The following is a 19,604-nucleotide window of genomic DNA, read 5'->3' on the forward strand; positions in this document are numbered from 1 at the left end:
ATCAGAGCCTTTATCATTATACTGTGCTATATTTCGTTCGTATCCGCCGTGGGTATGGTTTTCATACTAAGGTGATCAATGACCTTTGAATGATTTAAATTTTTTCACAGTTTAGAGGCCATTGTATTTAAGAAGTGTTTGATTTGAATTTCACTTTTTATTCAAAACTTTAATATCTCTACGCGTTCATGTGAAAAAGGGTAGGTAGTAAGTTTATAATTATTAAAAAATATTTTATGTCATGTAAGCAAAAATAATATTTTAATATTTTTTGTAACTTCAAATTTATCATTTTCGCAATTTTTCCTTTATCTGTACTATATAACGTTGCTTCGTGCCGAATTTTAAGATTCTGAGTTCACGGGAAGTACCTTGTAGGTTTTGATTCCCTAGCGTGTGACGGAAATTCGTCTAAGGTGTCGGTAAAACTGCTGTATCTTTTGATCGCGTTAACTTAGAAGTTTGATTTTTTCATTACTTAAAGGGACAATAGACCTATGTATTTGGTATAAATTTCAATTTGGTACCTTTATTCGTTCGTGAGAAATAAGGTAGTAAGTTTCATTTTATTAAAATATTTTTATTATATTATATAACAAAAAAAATGAGATTTTCGCAATTTTTCCTATATTTGCATTATATAACAATGCTTCATGCCAAATTTCAAGATTCTGAGTTTACGGGAAGTACCCTGTAGGTTTTGATTCCTTTGCGAGTGTCGAGAATTTGTTGAAAATATCGACATAATCGGTTATATCTTTTGATTGGCTTGGCTTAGAAGCTTGATATTTTCACAGCCTAAAGGGACAATAGACCCGAGTATTTCATGTGAATTTCAGCTTGATACGTCCACGCGTTCTTAAGATAAAGGGTCTTGACAGACAGACAGACAGACAGACAGACAGACAGACAGACAGACAGACAGACGGACAACAAAGTGATCCTATAAGGGTTCCGTTTTTTCCTTTCGAGGTACGGAACCCTAAAAACAGAAATAGACGTTTAAAGGTAATTGTTGTTTCTGTTGCTTTTCAGTCTCTATCTACCACAATCAGTCCTAAGTTCGAGTAGCGTCATGCAATTAATATCCTTAATGGCAATGGAAAAATCTTATCAAGACGAATAAAATAAGCTCAAACACGAGGTAGTAAATAGATACCGTTGAGGAGTTCCCTCGTCTCACTGTCGTCTCCATCGTCAGGTCAGGTCTTTTTTTTTTTTTTTTTTAGCGACGTAAAATCATCAAATGACCCCTCCCGCTGTGGGTTAGCAGCGGTGAGGGAGTGTCAGACTCTTACTGACTAAAATCGTCGTGTTCCGTCATAGGCCTTTTATGTACCAGGGCCGCGGTATCTCTTTCGAACAACCCGCAGCCCAGGTCAGGTCTTAACCTCCACAGTTTTGTGGTGTCGGAGACATATACCCGATTGACAAGTTTTTATTCGATATGTGCTTACAATTTCCGAGAGTTCCATAATGTTTTAAGGTTTCTATCACCAGACCCTGGACCCTGGAACTATTTGGAAAGTAAATCCTTTTAAACAATAAAATGATTGTTTAAATCGGTTGGTAAACGACGGAGTTATGCACGTACTTACGTAAAAAGAATACAAACGAACTGAGAAACTCCTCCATTTTTTGAAGTCGGTAAAAAAAAATCTCGTTCAATACCTCGTATTTGTCGATTAATATTATAATGCATTTCAATTAAGGTAATAAAAGTGGAATAGTTAAGAGTTCGTAAGCATATTTTTCGTAGTATTGAATAAGAGTCAAACCAGTTTTTCTCAGCACTCCTGGGATAGATTTCGAAATATTTCGGTCTGGGACCTATTATAAGCCTATGGAACATAATACACTATAGGTCCCGGCTGTCATTGAACATCCTTGGCAGTCGTTACGGGTAGTCAGAAGCCAGTAAGTCTGACACCAGTCTAACCAAGGGGTATCGGGTTGCCCGGGTAACTGGGTTGAGGAGGTAAGATAGGCAGTCGCTTCTTGTAAAGCACTGGTACTCAGCTGAATCCGGTTAGACTGGAAGCCGACCCCAACATGATTGGGAAAAAGGCTCGGAGGATGGATGGAACATAATACACTATGCAGTTACTGTGGGCAACTCTTGAGCCCAACTTCCATACAAAGAATAGCATTGTCCTTTCTTAATTTATTTCAAACTAAATAAATTAGCGTAAATAATTTTTAATATGCGCACACGCACTTGTGAACAAACAGCATGCTTTGTAACACGTGTCCAGTGATCAGATTAGCTCACCTATAACCTGCTGATTACTAGATAATAATCAGAGCAGTTTGTTATTAACTTGCCTTTATTGAGCACATTAAGTTTTATGATAGAGAAGTGAGTGCAAAGAATTATAAGGTGATTTGCTTAAGTTCTTAGTTTTGTAGGTATAGACGTGTGCTTATATTTAGGAAAACTAATTCCGAATAAAATGTCAGAATGTAGGAAAGAAAAATGAGTAAAACTCAATTCGGTAATTTGGACGATGGCTAATATTTTTGTCAAACTTCCCAAAATGGAGGAAGTTCACAATTCGGATGTTTTTATTTGAATATACCTTTAATTGTATTTCATTTACTATTTCAATTTCATTGTAAAACATTGTTATTTTATCCGTGAGAACTTATTTTTGCTTAAATACCATAAGTAGTCAATTTATAGAATCAATTTTAACTTGACCTCTGAGTAAAATTTTCACTTGGCAATAACGTGATCGAAAACCGCTAATAAAGTGGAATCCTAGAGAAATAGCCATAGTTTGTATGTGTCGTCATTTCTCTAAATAGCCATCGGAGCAACGGTGTCTAGGTGTCACTTAATTATTTACAAGAAACCATAAAATATCTAATAATGGACCGATCTAGTTAAGTAGATAGGACTACAATCCCTACTATGCACATCCAGTCAAAAGGTAGAAGGTACCTTTATATTAAAAATAGGAAAACCTGATAAGACATTTTAGACTTTTCGAAATCGACTTATCGATCGAAATGACATTTCAAAAAAAAGTACAAAAATATCGGCATCTTTCACCATGCTATTTCTAAAAAAGTCTACTCCTTCATTACGTATAAACTTAAATAAAAAAAATATTTCTCCAATAGTTATAAAAAAGATGTTACGTACCTACATACATAAAATAATTGGTACAGTTGTCAACGCCCATGTAACATAATAATATTATTGTTTTCTACGCATTAATATTACGGCTAATAATTATTCTTAATATATATTATAATAACTTACTGACACCAATTACCTCCCACGAAAAGAAATAATGACGTACTTCGAACGCTAACACTGTAAGTTTATTTTATCGTATGTGGACAACATACGATAAAATAAACTTAACTTTGCCCGTGACTTGGAAATCGCATACAATGTATTACGCGAAGAAATATTTTTTTATATCTTTTGTTATATTTACCAGACTAGTATATTTACTTAGTACCTATATAGAAATGTACACACAATAATTATATTTAAAACACATTATTTATTTGTTCTACAGAATTTCAGATCAGACAATGGAGATCTGTGGAGATATAAGGGGGAGGCCTATGTTCAGCAGTGGACGTCCTATGGCTGAGATGATGATGATGATGAAAGAATTTCAAAAGCAACTGAACCAGGGAACTGAACCTTCTGAAATTCTTTTGACGACAAGGTAAAATTGATGCTATGCTTTTAGTTAATAAAACGAATTTGGTACAAAAAGAAATCTCTGAAACGATTTAAGAATTGCAATAAACACTTTGCGAACCAAAAACCATTTTCAGTACCTGGAACTCCTCTCTGTCTCAATTAAGTATATTCCTGATATTTCAGTTCGCGCCAAGAATAATCCTGACCAACAACTCCCCTTGAATTTATCGTGTAAATTGGATAATTTTCACGGAATTGCGATATATCATACGTTAAATTGTTGTCGAGGTCACAATTAACTAGCATTTATTCGTTTTAATTTCGTTCCCATACTCTCATATTCGCTGTTTTTCGTAGAAATGGATACGAATCTGACTGATATTTGATTAAACTTTCACGTTTCATTTGCGATATGAACTATTGGGAATGTAGTGAAAGACCAATCAATGCATATTCTGAAACATATTATGTATGTAGTGTAGTCAGATCGGAAAATTAATAATTTTGTGTATCAGATACCACAGGCCAGTCAGCAAACCCCAGTGGGGGCAACCAGGGCCAAAGCCTGCAGAGGCTGCGGGATTGTTCGAAAGAGTTATCGCGGCTCTGGTACATACTGAGCTTAAGGGGGAACATGGTGAGTTTTAGTCACTCACAGCGGAGTCATTTGATGATTTCCCACAAAAAGAAAAACCATTGCAACGGCAAACAAACAAACTTCAGCTTTATATGGTTGTTATTAAACAATAATTGCCCATCACATCACATACGTAAGAACCCATGAGAATAGCTGACCTTACACCCTTTCATAATTTTGTTTTTACATTACATTCATATGACGTTCATATTCTTATTGTCACTTTACTGCAAGTACAAACAATATTGTTTTTCTTCAATGGTTTACAAACGACGCATCTTATTGCCATCTATACAAAGGCCTATCACAATATGCGTCATCATTTTATCTTATTATACGCCTGATTGCGGTCACGTCATTTGTTGCAATGTAGCTGTGATCTATTGGTTATTTTGATTGTTATAAAGTAATGTGCTAGCAATCGACAATTAACACTGGTATCGTGTTTTTCAGTCACTTAATGGCGAGATTTTACTATGTTAGTGTTGGTGAGAGTCCACTGCTGAGCCCACTGTAATTTATTACCGTTTGCTCGAACGAGTAGACCAGTAGAAACAATTGTTGTGAGCGTCACAGTGCCCAACACCGGTAAAATCTCGCCTTTACAGGTCTCGTCAAATATCTTTACTTCATTCATCTACAAATTCACTAGTAATCAACTTCGAATCTGGATTGTTATCAGACGAAATAATTAAATGTTTGTAAGTCTAAAAAATCCCAACGTAAAAGATTAAATATCTAAGGTGAAAATAAACACGATTAATTTAAAAAAACATGCATTTATTTAAGTATAAATTTATCCTTACTTAATCTTAATACTTCTACTAGCTTCTGAAATAACTTAAACAAATTACAAACTTAACAGCTTTACTGAAACAATAATTCAAAACTAACTTAATTAGCAAAGATTAATAGATCTCGCAATACAAAAATAACTAATACTTTATGTACAAACTTCATAATCTAAATTACTCTGGAGTGCTTTATATTGAATAGGTATGTACCTATATTAATTTAGCTAGTGACGTCACAAAGCATTAATTGGTAAAGAGTATCCTATAGCCTCCCCCGATTAATGGATTTATTTAACACAGAAATATCTTTTAAATCAACTTAGTAATTCCTTAAAACTCAAAACGGATTTCAGCTTAGAAAATTTGTAATTTATAACAGTAATTATTTATACCTTTCTAATAGAACTTGTACAAGATTACTTCGTACGTTCTAACTTACTTAATTATTAACAGAGTGGCGTGCAATAAGTATAAATAAATTATAGAGCACCAACCTCTTCCGATTTCTATTTTTGTATCAAATATAATTAAAATAAATAACTAGCAAAACCGCAAACGTATCTATTAATAGAATGGCGGAAAAACACATGTTAAGCAAATAATAAATAAAGGAGGGTATCCAATACAACAGAAAGAAAAAAACTGGAATTTCGCTACAAACTTCAATCAATTTTAGATCTTTGGACTTTTAACCTTTAATGAGCACACCAAATGTGGAATATTTGATCTTCAGACTGCAGACACGTGCAAAAATACCGTCATAGAAGTGGAAACTCCAATACACCAGTAAACAAATTTTTTTATGTAGTTATAGAAAGACACACAAAAAGATGCAGTCTGATCAAAGGTCAAATAATTGAAAGGAAAGCTGAGCTTAATTCTCTATAAAATGAAACGATGCGTTTCAGTTGCGGAGTGTAGTTTTTTGACATAAGAAAAGTTTGAAATTATCCCCATTTTCCTATTTCAAGTACTGAAAACAACAGGGACATAGATAAATAGGAACGGCCGTTTTTTTTTAAGATATTTGTGAACAGTTACCGCCCGTAAGGAAAACGAATCTTTCCTGATTAACTTCTGGCCCTAGAACCAGACTCCACTAAAATGCAGCTGATCAGATATGTTTTTAAATAACCAATAGAATTAAACGCTTTGGTGGCGTCCTGCTCTAATACTCCTTAGTTCAAGACCTCTTTAGCATGGTCCAACCAATGAGGCCACATTTCCACATGCTTTTGCAGCATCTCTCCAGGACTGTCGGTTTGGGATAGCTGCCTATGACCTACTAGGTAATAGTCTTCAGCCAAGTATTTGTTCTGGACCCCACAGGCTAGGAGGCTTCGAAGGGCTTTTAAAGCTAGAGGTGATGGTATTTTTGCTGTGAAGGAAAAGGATCTTGTTATAAATTTTGGAAAAATAATGTCTTCTTAAGAGTTTTTTCTATGGGTTTTCTTTGGAGGTTTTTCACTTAAAAACAATGTATGAAAAAGTATCTATCACTTTTATGTCCACAACATAATGTTGGTTCATTGAATATCTACTATTTATTTCAGTAGATATAGGACCGTGTTTTATAATGTTAACTGTGCAGTTACTGCGAAAACAAAGTTCTAACAAACAATACCTAATATAAATTTCATAAAGTTAAAAAGTATTTGCAAGGCTACAATCGTAAAACAAAATGCAAAGGAAATACTAATATTAAGACAGTAAAAAGTAAACAAAAGAACTCTTTACTTCCATTTTGCAAACAAACCCAACAATAAAAAACAAAACACACTCACTTCTAAAATCTCCAATGAACGAAATCCCAACAGCTCTTCTGTTGTACCCCAAAGTGTGTGCGCCAACATGATGCCAGCCAGCTCCTTCGTACACCCTCCCATTACCACCAATTAGGAACCTGTGGGATTGGTCAAAACTATCAAACAAAGAACAGTAATCCTTTAGGGAAATCACGGAATAGAACTGAAGTAAGAACCTTTGTACATTGCAGACTAAACTTTCCATCGATATTAGGCCCGATTGACTAACGACCATCATCAATATTCTGTCTATATGTTCTTTTGCTTGAAAGAGGTAGAATTTTGGAGTTATGCCAATTCAAATAATTTTTAATTCTTACCTATCTTTAGTAAGCAAAACGACGAATAGATAATTTTGAATGACTGTAACAGTTTATTTAGAAGGTATGTAATAGTAAATTAAATCGATCTTTTTAGCTGGTCTGATACAAGTCAGCTACCTGATTGTACTACCATTCCTCTCCATGCATAAATGAGCCCTACCAAACTATCGGTCGACTAAAGGTTTTCAGTGTGCGGGAGCTCAAATTTTAGTACTTTGTAATCTTAGCGGGATGTAAATGACTCTTGCAAAGTACTAATTAAGGTTCTTGACCCTGTTCTTGTGATTAGTATTGTAATTAATTACGTAACAGCGTTTGATGATTGATTTGGGAAATTGAGATTTCTGTGACTTTCACAGACATTTCATGGATATTTTGAACTTCGAAGACTCGGGACAGAAAACCATTTTTAGAGTTTTTTTGTATAAAAGTGGAGAGTTTATTTATATGTATAAACGCATTAATCTCAGCAAATAATAGGCCTGTTTGGAAAATTCTTTCATTTTCTTTCAGGGTCCATTATGCCTAATATACCGAGGAAGACTACTTTTATTCAGTCCTGCGGAGTTGTTCTCATATGACTCTGGTGAAACCGCTTGCGGGTGTTATTACGTAGTAGGTAGGTATACATGAACCCACAAAAAACTACTTATTGCTAATGGTAGTAGGTAAGTTACAAAAACCAAAAAGACTTACGATTGTCCAATATCGGTAAATCCTCTCTTACTAATATGGTAACTCCTGATGCCATTGGCCGCCTTCTCACAGTCTTCATCACTCACACATTCTGGTACGACTGTGTGCTGAATCACCACGATGTCCACTGGGTTCGCCAGGGTCTCTTCTCGGAGGAGGGGAGAACCGCCCCATTTGGTGATGGGGATAACTCCACAGTTGCCATCTGAAAGAAAAAGAAAAAGACATGTTTATTATATAGCTTCTAATGTGTTTTTATGTAGCTTAATCTATAATACAGTTAACTCTACAGGTAATATTTAAAAAAAATAAACAGGCGCTTCCTACGGTGAATTTCTACAATTCATGATTTCTCCGTTGTTTTGCAATACCTAAAAATTACATAATTTAACCAATAATCGCAAAACAATTGATCGCTTGTAGAAAACTGCAGTAAAGGAACATAGGAGTAATCATGAAATCTAAAGTTCATGTAACAATTTTACTTATTTTTTTGTGTCAGAAATTGTTGTTAAGCTACTTAAATAATAGGCATTATCATAACAGCCCGTATAGATTGTAATTTTACATTTTGTTGCATCATGCTTCAATTGATTTGCCATTGATAGTCAATCATCATCATTATTAGCATTACAGAACTTGTTAGGCATTGAATGGCACCTCAAGAAGTTTACGTATTTTCTATAATTAATTAAGTTTAACGATACGTGCTAAACGTAATTAATAATTAATCAATCAAAGTTTAGTGTTTAGACTATTGCAACTTTTACTGTACATTTTTGCGTGGTAAATAATTCTTCAAATCTCATATTCACTCAGTCTCAAACCTTTTATTGGCATTACAGTAGCAATAAAAGTCACTTATTGTAACTAAAAACACCAAATATGAAAAAATATAGAGAAAACCTAATTTACTACTGAACAGTTTATTACTATATTTTTATTCACTCAAATATATTATCATGACATTTATGAACTCGAGTGCTACAAACATGCTATTAGGCACCAAAATTATTTTCATTGTTCAAACAATAGATACAATGACGCACACAAAACTAAAAGAAAAATATAAAGTCATAATAATAGAAAAGTCTTTTCATAAGATACACATGTAGGTAAAACCTTTTTTACACTATTAATACAACTGAAATCTCTAAATAAAAACAAAACAATAAAAATCACTCTCTTCAAAACAAAACCAAAAAGGATTTTCTCAAGAAAAATACTTTTCTTTCAGCAAAACTTTCAAAGGAAAATCATCAACTTAATTATTTGCAAAGAAACTTACCTTTAGCCTCTACTGTTAACTTAACAATCAACATTATGAACAGAATTGACCTCATTTCGAAAAATACAATTTCAAAATTTCAGGAGTCGAAATTCGAGTAACTTTTTCGCTGCTATCCGGAATGAGAATACAATAATTATGAGTTATGATGTTCCTTATATATTAGTTTTAAATAATGGAGGGTAAGAACCTTTATCTTTGGGATTTTACAACATTTTCTGAGGATAAATTCAGTTATTCCCACTGAAGTGTTAGGCATATAACTTTATGTAACATAACATATTTTATCTCATGAAGTTCAGATTACATGCCGTAAATGAATCATTGTAGCTTATCAGTTTAACTTGCCCCGGGTGCATGATTAAAGATTTCATCTAAATATTGTAAACAAATAGGGGATTAACTACATAATTATTAAGTCAATTTTCATACGTTTGGACCTATGTATACTTCTGACCTCAGCAAAAAAATATTGAACTGTCATTTCTATTATTCCTGTTATCGCTATCAAATTCCAAGATAATGTAATAAGTATCCGGCATTCTAAATGAAACTTGCAGAAAAATAAAATATCCACTATTGGGAGTCCAGTATGTACCTTTTATGGCGGTACGTTTTTCAGATATTGTCAAGCTTAGGCCGTTTTATAGAAATGTCAAATCGGACCTATTAACTAAGTTATTTCGTTGTCTGTTCATTACGTACTAAGCTGTCATAAAATTTAGATTTTTAATGATAAAGTTCCTATACCCATATATTCATTACCATGGAATCTATTATTATCAACTTAGGTAATGACAAAACACCGGACTAACTTTGCTCTAGATAAACCATTCCTAAGGTCAGCAATGTGCCTTTATGTATTACTTCAGTCTCATTAAACATCAGACGTATGAGCATACAGGAACATTGTCACTTAAGCTCATTTAATAATAATAAAATACGTTAAGACTGATAACAATTCTATCTTTGTACCGTAAACATAAGGTTCATTATTAATAGGTGAATATTATATGTATTACTTACACCACGGAGGAAGGAAACATAGCGGAGATACCATAAAGGCGCCTTCTTGTAGGTCTAGTGGGCGCTATCAGTACCTCACTAGAACTACCAAAGCGTTTTTAGTCTTTATCATATTAAAACCAATCTGTCAAAGATTGGTTTTGATTGTTTGGTGATTTTATTTTAAAAATAATGGACAGGTCCCATAAAAAGCGTGTAAGGGCGTGGACAGTAACGTTGCTAGTCACCCGAACACCCGCATTTTGGTGCGCTACTTATTTAGGAGATTTTGCGTTATGACATCTCCACTAGTCATTTTATTCTCCATGGTAAGGACTGATAATAATTCTATCTTTGTACTGTAAACATAAGGTTCATTATTAATAGGTGAATATTGTTTGTATTATTTACGCAGATAAGAGTGATGCAATTTATTTATTGTAGGTACTCGAGAAGGAGGATAAATACAAATGCAGGAAAGGGGAGTTACAATTCCCAGTAATTATTTGTTTCGTTTCGTAATAAGAGTATTGTTAATAAGTAGAAAGCACATTTTCCGATCTATGTAATATTATTTTGTAGTAAAAAATATATTTTTGTGAAATTAAATTGTTTTGGAAATCAAAAACAAAAACAATTGTGTATTCTTAAAAAAGTTAAATTAAGGAAGATTCCTCCAAATTGAAATCGTGTTTTGAAACAATGAAAATATTTCCATTGTTAACGTATAAAACACAAATTTTAATATTGATCCAGAAATTATAATGAATACAATGCAAACGGGAAAATTAACGTTAAAATATTAAGATACAACATTAATAATCGTCTATCAATAACAAATAATTGAAAATATGTTTATATTTGTCGCACACGCCTCCGCCTTTGGACTTATTTGTCCTATATTTTTTACCTATTCCACTAAAGTACCAAATTAGGTGCACCAATATACATCAATGACCTTAAATACCCAACTAGATATATTTTTTTCCTTATTTACTAAAGTACCAAATTAGGTGCACCAATATACATCAATGATCTTAAATACCCAACTAGACATTTCTTATTTTTTTAATATTTAATTTATACTAGTTTTCCCTGCCTATTAAATGGTTAAAAAAAAACTATCATTTTAATATTGCCTATTATCTTCTGCAACATTTTAATAGACTTTCAATTACTAACATTGTTTTGAAGTTTTTTTTTTTTTAATAAATAAAAGTCAATTTACTCCCATAATAGAAAAAAACATACTTAATGACTTAGCTAGTAAAAAGCTGAAAATGACTGTAATAATTAAATATAATAGTAATTAGCCAGACGTGATATATTGACGTCATTGGACGTAATCAATCAATTTGTTAGAAAATGATTGATGACGCGATACCCTACAAACTTTAATCTGAAGTGAGATTAATTCTTAATTAACAGAAAAAAGAAAGTTCAGTCGTTAGTTTCTAGTAACTATCTATTAGCACTACATATTTCTTTTTGAAAGTTAAGATGGATGGCCGACTTTAGCTTATTATTTTAAAACTGAAAAGGCAAACAATGTACCATAAATAGTTATTATAATAGGATTGTAGGATTAACTTATTAAAAATAATTACATTTATATTTTTCTTGATTATCAGTAACTATATCTTGCGTCTGTTCATTCAGAGAAGAAACCACGTTTGTTCGATTGAGCGGTAAACAATATTCTAGACATTTTTAATCTTTTGCCTCCTGTAACTTTTTTTTGTCGTTAGCCAATGGTGTTCCACATAAACTTAGATTTTATTCTTACCTAGACAGAAACTAAGGCTAACACAGATTAATTACATAACTTCACAATTAAAAACCAGTAAAAACTAGAATTCTTCCGACCTTTCCCCAGTCCAACGTTGGGCTACTAATTGACGTGTTACACTAATGACGTCATAGATAAATTCTATTTAATGACACAAAAACACGTGTACCAGCATGTTCTATTAAACATCTATTAGAAAACACGTGTTTTAAAGCGTGCACTTTACGGAAACATATCGGTTTTGTTCCTCGAAACACAATGAATTACTATATTTGAGCTGAACTGGGGGCGTTTTCGTTCAAGGCGGTTTGTTATGCAGAATTATGTGACTTTGTTTGAGAGAATTATATTAAATTGAGAGAATTGTATTAAATTGTATTGCTACGGAATTAAAATAAATTGAGTATACGCTATGAAAACATGCTACATTTTGGTAAGTAAGATTATAATAGTGCACAATAGGTCTTTAGATGCTTTCAGTCAGCGTGATTTGGTATGAATTCGAGTGCGCGAAACATTTACCCAAAAAAGCAACCAAAAGTTTAGTCTCCTTATTATTACGTAGATTTTAAAATTTTATCTGAAAAATCAAATTGCTCCATTTGGTTGTGTAATCTCTGCACGAGCTCTTCCTAGGCTTAATTATAAATGTTTCACAAGCGTTATAAAAATACTTGGAATGCACATAATATTATTATTATCCTTATCTCCGTGTAATAATTATTGTTGTTTGTAATAATTAATATGGCTCGTTTCAGCTGCGGCAACTGTTTATATCTAAAAACGTGATCCAGTATTTACTATTTAAAACGTGCAAATTATTGGAATTAAGTAGATTACATCACATTTTATGGGAACATTGAACAGATGTGACTGTCGTCACCTAGCCCTAAATATTATCAAATAATATTAATTTATTTTACAAGGCGCCACGATGACGGGCCTCTTAAGAACACATTAACTTTCTATTTTATGGGTAGGGATATTTGCCGGCTGCTATGGAGTGCAATAAAAACTTAACAAAATATTTTAAGGGTCTGAAAGTTTCTCACAGCAAAGCAATCAAACATGTGCTAAGCAGAACTTACAAGCCAATGCCAACCGTTAGGGCAATTAGGACCTTGAGACAAAGGACTCAGTATTGAATAGAAGTGCACATGTGCCAAATCCCAAATGGACCCCGACAACGATACTTAGAACAATTGAGAATGTGTACAAAAAGACTAATAAATCTATCTCATAACAAATAAACGAATACGTGAAACAGGACCTTAAGAACAGGGTGGAGTCAGCGCCGAAGGTGGGACTTGCGAGGATGTAGGAAGGGATAGCAGGCCACAAGGGTTTTGAGGGAACTGAAATGGGGACAGTCGGAGCTGGGTCACGAAGAGTACTAGTAACCAAATACTATAGTCGAGTCTATTAGGGAGTCTATATTGAAGATCACCGGGATATTGATAGTTTCGGTTAGATTTGTTAAGATATAGCCGCGATATAATAGTTTCTATCAAGTAAGTGATGCAGGTAGAATGTGTGAGTATCGTGTTTGGTGATGGTCCGGTGAGTAAGACGAATACAATTTACTATAAGCAGATATCTGGTGAGTGATCCCTATTATTACATTGGCTCCAGGTATACCAAAGACCGTGACCGGCATCCCAAGGCTGTTATTTCTAATTACTTTGATATTTGAACTTGATTATAGCAAAGCGTAAAACGAGACTTGGCAATAAGCGTAATGATACTGTGCACTGGCGTAAGCGTAAGAATACTGAGCTTTGATTTATGTATTGCGCTTCTAAATATATGTATCTGTCTGGCATATTCTCTCTTGACTACATTGAGGTACCTCTGACATGCGTTTGGTTATAGGGAGGCGGAGAAGGCCTTCTACTACACTTGCATTAATAATACACCTACACACCCACAACATTGCCGTGGACTAGGGCATGACTACTATCATATCGAATACACATTTAGAAGGCAGAACCGCATTGACAGATCGCAATATACATATTTACTATACGGCACTAGCCGTATGCCATGTGCTATTGATAGCTATACTTTATCTTGTACCGGGATTCAAATGAACCAAACGCTAGTTAAAGCTACTTCTCATGGACTGACAAACCGGCAGCTGGCCTTGTCTTGCATTTGTTGTACGCACTCTTCCAGGGAGCGGGGGTAGGCTTCACCAACCAACCTAAAACTGAACGATAGACCCGTCCCGAGGGATGCTAGAGATCGTGTCGCGTCAGCTGCCACCATACCTTAGGGCCCATATTGGATATTAAGGTGGTAGATGGCAAGACACGCATACTGGACAGGCTAGGTTTGGGGATTTGCCGATGCCTGTCAAGAACGGGGCAGATTAAAGGAAGAGGAAGTGACGAAATACCACTTCGGTGTATACCAATAGCGCTTCTAAGGAAAGTTGCCACCGACCGACGAGACACTGCGCTTGCGTTAGATTTGTATATAACAGTAAAGGGTGAATAGGCTCGCGATGGGGCTTAATATGAGCACGCGCCCAGCATGGCTGGAGACTGTTTTGCCCAATGGCAGTTGTACTTCGTAGTACCCTGCCTTAGGATTGGGTAAGACAATTAGAACATAGGGAACGTGACCGCTAGAATCTTCTGTGTTAGTCCTGGCGGCACACGTACGACATGCCAACTGCCCTGTGGTAGCCCATGTCACTAATCGGGGATTGTAGTTTTAAAGTGTAGATTGAAACATACATTGTTGTACGCAAGCGTTATGTATATTTTATGTTAGGTAGGATTGCTACTCCTCTCACTCTCTACTAATATCTGTAATTCAATTTGTACCCTGCATGTTAAGTTTGATTTGATTTGCTGACGTCCCGTCTACCCCTGTCCCTAGTTTTTATCAGGCGGGACTAAAAGTAAAGTTAATGCATGGTCCTCTAAGGTGGAAGAGCGTCCAGTAAGGTGACGAGCTCTACAGGGTTGCGCGGACGGCGGGGCGCAACCTCTTCCCCTTCGGGGGAAGCCTGCGGTACCTATTTATATATGTTAGGAAAAACGAAAATTTTTACAGCCTAGGGTTGTCTTGGAACGGTTACATTTGGCGCTGCGTGACCAGGATTCTCGTCATTAAATGTACTGATTCACATCAGTGCAACGAGAATAAAAGATCTAAATCGGTTACTACACAAAAACACAACGTAGATTTGATTTCATGCTTATGGTCCTAGACGAGGCATTACGGCAATAAAACAGCATTGGGTTCGATTCCCTGTGATTTTTTTGTACAACGTGATGAACTGTGAGTTCATATGGCGATGATTACAGTTACGGGTTCGACTCCCTAACAGAAGTGTTGTATAAAACGAGTCATAATTACGACGAATTTTATTTATGGGTTCGATTCCCTAACGAAGACCTAGACTCTGGCTAGAGGTGAAAGATAATGCAAAAATTAAGAGAAGTATAACTACGGTTATGATTTACGGTAATGGGTTCGATTCCCATATACTACCAAGGGCGTGAATTGTATATACTTATGGATGGATACAGTTGGAAATACAGTTATGGGTTCGAGTCCCTAACAAAAATGTGCAGCCTATGTATTTATGTATGTGATTGTAATTATGAAAGAAATGAATATGCGAAATACTAGGACAGAAAAAATGGCAGATGGCTAGAGGCAGGATGTTGGTTCTTAAATATTAAAATAATGTTGTTCTGAAATTTCACTATAAGCGTAAAACTGTTTCAATAAGCGTTATGACACTGCGTATTTGCATAAGCGTAAGGATCGAATTAGTGTAAGAATACTGAGCGTACCTACCTTAAGGAAAATAAACGTCATGGCTGTACACCCCGCTTCTATATAACTATATAACGACGTATATAATTACTTTTGGTTTAACTGACGAAGCGACAGCTCCCTCTAAGTTGTATTTACGTGTGATTTAAATATTTATCTTTGTAATTCCTCCACACGTAGGAAAACAATATATTGTGTGGCTACTGATATAGCCTCTGTCTTCTGTAAATAGATACTTGGCTGGTTATGTTTTAAATTCCAGGACACTAACAGTCTTCATGTGCGAGACTACATATGTAGTTTCGGCATAAATCTGCGTCGCTTGGGTTCAAAGTTTCATCAAAATCGTCGTGCGCGTTCGTCGGCTGATGTACCTACGTACTAGCAGCCCTAGTGTGGATGCGGTTGCGAAGCTAAGTTGCCAAATTATTTAAGTTAATCGATAGTGCTTAATCATATTCCAGCTCGTGATGATTGAATCAATGTGGACATGATCTATCACGGCTGTGTGGAATGCACAGTGTATCCTTTAATGACAGACATATATTGGCATTTCCATTTAAATCGGTTAAAAAAAAAAAGGGAACTGAATTAATGTTTGTTCAATGTTCTGTCTTATTAGTTGATTTACAACCGGCTCTATCCTCTTAGAATCGGAGGGGGGTAAACCCAGTTGGGACGAATTTTTACATTCTTATAAATAAATTATACAACTATCATTGGATTAACTTCCAATTAGAATCAACTTCTAATTAGTACATGTGCGAACTATTCCAGGATAAAAATGCTGCAATAATTATCACGACGCAACGGAGAGGCCTAAGTTCAGCAGCTGTAGTAGGCTGAGTTGATAAGGGAAGGTAACGCGGTGCCATAATGAAAAGCTCTAGTAGAAGAAACTCTGGTATGTATATTCAACTTATAAGCATGCGCAGATTCTTCTACTAGACCGAAACCAGAGTGATTTCATCAAAACGTTGTTTCATCTAGTACGAATCTTATTGGTGGAAATATTCCGTTAGACAAGCCTTATGTTTTAACTGACTGATGCTAGGAGCTCTCCGGCCTATTGTGAAATCTCATACGCTGTACTGCGTCACGCGTCTGATTTTCAGAGGGGGGAATGTGACTGTCGTCACCTAGCCCTAAATATTATCAAATAATATTAATTTATTTTACAAGGCGCCACGATGACGGGCCTCTTAAGAACACATTAACTTTCTATTTTATGGGTAGGGATATTTGCCGGCTGCTATGGAGTGCAATAAAAACTTAACAAAATATTTTAAGGGTCTGAAAGTTTCTCACAGCAAAGCAATCAAACATGTGCTAAGCAGAACTTACAAGCCAATGCCAACCGTTAGGGCAATTAGGACCTTGAGACAAAGGACTCAGTATTGAATAGAAGTGCACATGTGCCAAATCCCAAATGGACCCCGACAACGATACTTAGAACAATTGAGAATGTGTACAAAAAGACTAATAAATCTATCTCATAACAAATAAACGAATACGTGAAACAGGACCTTAAGAACAGGGTGGAGTCAGCGCCGAAGGTGGGACTTGCGAGGATGTAGGAAGGGATAGCAGGCCACAAGGGTTTTGAGGGAACTGAAATGGGGACAGTCGGAGCTGGGTCACGAAGAGTACTAGTAACCAAATACTATAGTCGAGTCTATTAGGGAGTCTATATTGAAGATCACCGGGATATTGATAGTTTCGGTTAGATTTGTTAAGATATAGCCGCGATATAATAGTTTCTATCAAGTAAGTGATGCAGGTAGAATGTGTGAGTATCGTGTTTGGTGATGGTCCGGTGAGTAAGACGAATACAATTTACTATAAGCAGATATCTGGTGAGTGATCCCTATTATTACATTGGCTCCAGGTATACCAAAGACCGTGACCGGCATCCCAAGGCTGTTATTTCTAATTACTTTGATATTTGAACTTGATTATAGCAAAGCGTAAAACGAGACTTGGCAATAAGCGTAATGATACTGTGCACTGGCGTAAGCGTAAGAATACTGAGCTTTGATTTATGTATTGCGCTTCTAAATATATGTATCTGTCTGGCATATTCTCTCTTGACTACATTGAGGTACCTCTGACATGCGTTTGGTTATAAGGAGGCGGAGAAGGCCTTCTACTACACTTGCATTAATAATACACCTACACACCCACAACATTGCCGTGGACTAGGGCATGACTACTATCATATCGAATACACATTTAGAAGGCAGAACCGCATTGACAGATCGCAATATACATATTTACTATACGGCACTAGCCGTATGCCATGTGCTATTGATAGCTATACTTTATCTTGTACCGGGATTCAAATGAACCAAACGCTAGTTAAAGCTACTTCTCATGGACTGACAAACCGGCAGCTGGCCTTGTCTTGCATTTGTTGTACGCACTCTTCCAGGGAGCGGGGGTAGGCTTCACCAACCAACCTAAAACTGAACGATAGACCCGTCCCGAGGGATGCTAGAGATCGTGTCGCGTCAGCTGCCACCATACCTTAGGGCCCATATTGGATATTAAGGTGGTAGATGGCAAGACACGCATACTGGACAGGCTAGGTTTGGGGATTTGCCGATGCCTGTCAAGAACGGGGCAGATTAAAGGAAGAGGAAGTGACGAAATACCACTTCGGTGTATACCAATAGCGCTTCTAAGGAAAGTTGCCACCGACCGACGAGACACTGCGCTTGCGTTAGATTTGTATATAACAGTAAAGGGTGAATAGGCTCGCGATGGGGCTTAATATGAGCACGCGCCCAGCATGGCTGGAGACTGTTTTGCCCAATGGCAGTTGTACTTCGTAGTACCCTGCCTTAGGATTGGGTAAGACAATTAGAACATAGGGAACGTGACCGCTAGAATCTTCTGTGTTAGTCCTGGCGGCACACGTACGACATGCCAACTGCCCTGTGGTAGCCCATGTCACTAATCGGGGATTGTAGTTTTAAAGTGTAGATTGAAACATACATTGCACGCAAGCGTTATGTATATTTTATGTTAGGTAGGATTGCTACTCCTCTCACTCTCTACTAATATCTGTAATTCAATTTGTACCCTGCATGTTAAGTTTGATTTGATTTGCTGACGTCCCGTCTACCCCTGTCCCTAGTTTTTATCAGGCGGGACTAAAAGTAAAGTTAATGCATGGTCCTCTAAGGTGGAAGAGCGTCCAGTAAGGTGACGAGCTCTACAGGGTTGCGCGGACGGCGGGGCGCAACCTCTTCCCCTTCGGGGGAAGCCTGCGGTATTTATATATGTTAGGAAAAACGAAAATTTTTACAGCCTAGGGTTGTCTTGGAACGGTTACACAGAGTTAATTTGAAACTTAAATAATGCACAAAAATATACTTAGGTCCTATTACCTAATTATTTTTGACCACTGTCTTTTCCACTTATTAAAAAAAGACGCTACTTATCAAAACATGTTTATTAAAAGATCTTTTTTCGAGTCAACAATTCAATCTGAAAATAAAATTCTACTAAAAGTCAGAAACTAAAGTCTAATGTTAAAAACCCTCTTTTTATACATTACTGACACTTAAAGACAGTCCTTAGCAACAAATATCCTTCATATCTAATTATATGTACATTTTATATAAAAAATTCTGCTCTTGACCCAAGATATAAATAGACCACCAGATGGTACACTTAGTAACTTGACAAAGGTAATAAATAACGAAGCCCTTAACTAGTTATAGTCTATGGACATCGCCTTGACCGCGCTTTATAATCTGTGCGATAATACTTATGTGTTATGATACCCTTGACTAGCCTA

At 35.8% G+C, this 19,604-nt stretch overlaps 1 protein-coding gene across 1 annotated transcript; it reads right to left on the reverse strand.

Moving 5' to 3' along the window:
* Positions 1-5,388: 5,388 nt before the first annotated feature.
* LOC124631838 (peptidoglycan recognition protein-like) lies at positions 5,389-9,363 on the reverse strand. Its single transcript, XM_047166464.1, has 4 exons — positions 9,211-9,363; positions 7,923-8,127; positions 6,883-7,001; positions 5,389-6,476 (listed from the first exon to the last, which is right to left on the reverse strand). Exons 1-4 carry the CDS (start codon positions 9,263-9,265, stop codon positions 6,277-6,279), a joined length of 579 nt encoding a protein of 192 aa, XP_047022420.1. The 5' UTR covers positions 9,266-9,363; the 3' UTR covers positions 5,389-6,276.
* Positions 9,364-19,604: the final 10,241 nt, after the last annotated feature.

The sequence above is a fragment of the Helicoverpa zea genome, chromosome 7 (genome assembly GCF_022581195.2).
Source record: "Helicoverpa zea isolate HzStark_Cry1AcR chromosome 7, ilHelZeax1.1, whole genome shotgun sequence".
NCBI lineage: Eukaryota > Metazoa > Arthropoda > Insecta > Lepidoptera > Noctuidae > Helicoverpa > Helicoverpa zea.

Coding starts and splice junctions, on each gene's coding strand:
- LOC124631838 (XM_047166464.1), bottom strand. CDS start 9,265: ATGAGGTCAATTCTGTTCATAATGTTGATTGTTAAGTTAACAGTAGAG. Junction 8,128..9,210: donor GTTAACAGTAGAGGCTAAAG/GTAAGTTTCTTT, acceptor TTTTTCTTTCAG/ATGGCAACTGTGGAGTTATC. Junction 7,002..7,922: donor TTTACCGATATTGGACAATC/GTAAGTCTTTTT, acceptor CCAATCCCACAG/GTTCCTAATTGGTGGTAATG.